The sequence below is a fragment of the Apis laboriosa genome, unplaced genomic scaffold (assembly GCF_014066325.1).
Source record: "Apis laboriosa isolate Shangri-la unplaced genomic scaffold, ASM1406632v1 scaffold663_cov155, whole genome shotgun sequence".
In the NCBI taxonomy this organism is placed as follows: domain Eukaryota; kingdom Metazoa; phylum Arthropoda; class Insecta; order Hymenoptera; family Apidae; genus Apis; species Apis laboriosa.
This window is the reverse complement of record NW_025224057.1, coordinates 1-1,098: the sequence shown is the minus strand read 5'-3', so window position 1 is coordinate 1,098 and position 1,098 is coordinate 1. Positions and strand designations below refer to the sequence as shown.

At 27.0% G+C, this 1,098-nt stretch overlaps 1 protein-coding gene across 1 annotated transcript; it reads right to left on the bottom strand.

The window, feature by feature from the left end:
- Positions 1-245: 245 nt before the first annotated feature.
- On the bottom strand, positions 246-1,092 carry LOC122718621 (cytochrome P450 6a9-like). Its single transcript, XM_043943814.1, has 2 exons — positions 913-1,092; positions 246-496 (listed from the first exon to the last, which is right to left on the bottom strand). The coding sequence occupies exons 1-2, from the start codon at positions 1,085-1,087 to the stop codon at positions 261-263; spliced, it is 411 nt and encodes a 136-aa protein (XP_043799749.1). The 5' UTR covers positions 1,088-1,092; the 3' UTR covers positions 246-260.
- Between the last annotated feature and the right edge of the window lie 6 nt (positions 1,093-1,098).

The window sequence follows — 1,098 nt, the reverse complement described above, 5'->3', positions numbered from 1 at the left end:
ATGGGTAATTATTCAAAATATTAATATGTTAGTGGGATACTAATACTTTTGAAGATTCTAGTAACCAAAACGAGCGAAAATTAATTTAATAAGATGAACAATATTAAATATATTAACTATTATTTCTAGGATTGACATTTCAAATTCTTGTCCCGCGAATATTAATACTTGCTATAAAGTGAGATATAAATAAAAATAATTATACACACGAAATGAAATTTAAATCTTGATTTGAAATTAGAAAAATTTAAGAAAACTATTCAATAATATTCACCTTGAAAAACTTTTCCCAAATATTCCATTTCCTTTATGGTTTCGTATCTCCATTCTCCGTCATTTTTTGCTGCGAATTCCTTGATTTCTTCTCGTAACTTGTCCTGAATATCAGGATTCAAAGCTAATTCGTAAAGAGCATTGCTAATCGTTGATGATGAAGTTTCGAAACCGGCAACAAAGAAAATAAATGCTTGTGCCGCCAAAAATTCATTTGTTATTTCTAAAATAGGATAAAACGAAGTAGAGAAATGGATAATATATTAATTTTTGAATACAGAATAATTATTATAAATATTATTATAAACACACAAAGACTAGTATCTTTTCTTTCAGATAAAAAAGTTTTTCCATTTAAAATTATTAAGATTTACTTTAGTAGTAGTTAAGTACGCGTATGCGATTAGCTCAATTTTAAGCAATTATATCGTTAAAAATAAAATATTTAAATAACTCTGTAAAACAAAGTCAATTGGTAACTTCATTTTCCTCCTCCCCCGCTTTTTTTTTATTTAAGCAAGGACAATAAATAAACTTGAAATAAAAACTTTAGAAGAATAAATATTAAAAAAAAGATACCAGAATTATGAACTTCTTTTATAAACTCTTTTTCTGCGTAATAAATCTATAATAACTAACCAAGGCCAATCTTTTCTGGATGTTTCTTAAGATCTAAAAGTATATTCATAAAATCGGGCCTCAAGAGATTGTTCTTCTCTCTGTATTCCAGTGTTTCTCTCGTTAGTTTTATAATTTTTTCCGCCATTTCGTCTGTCGGCCATAAATAAAGAATATAATTGTATAGTCGCGGCATAAACTCTCTGA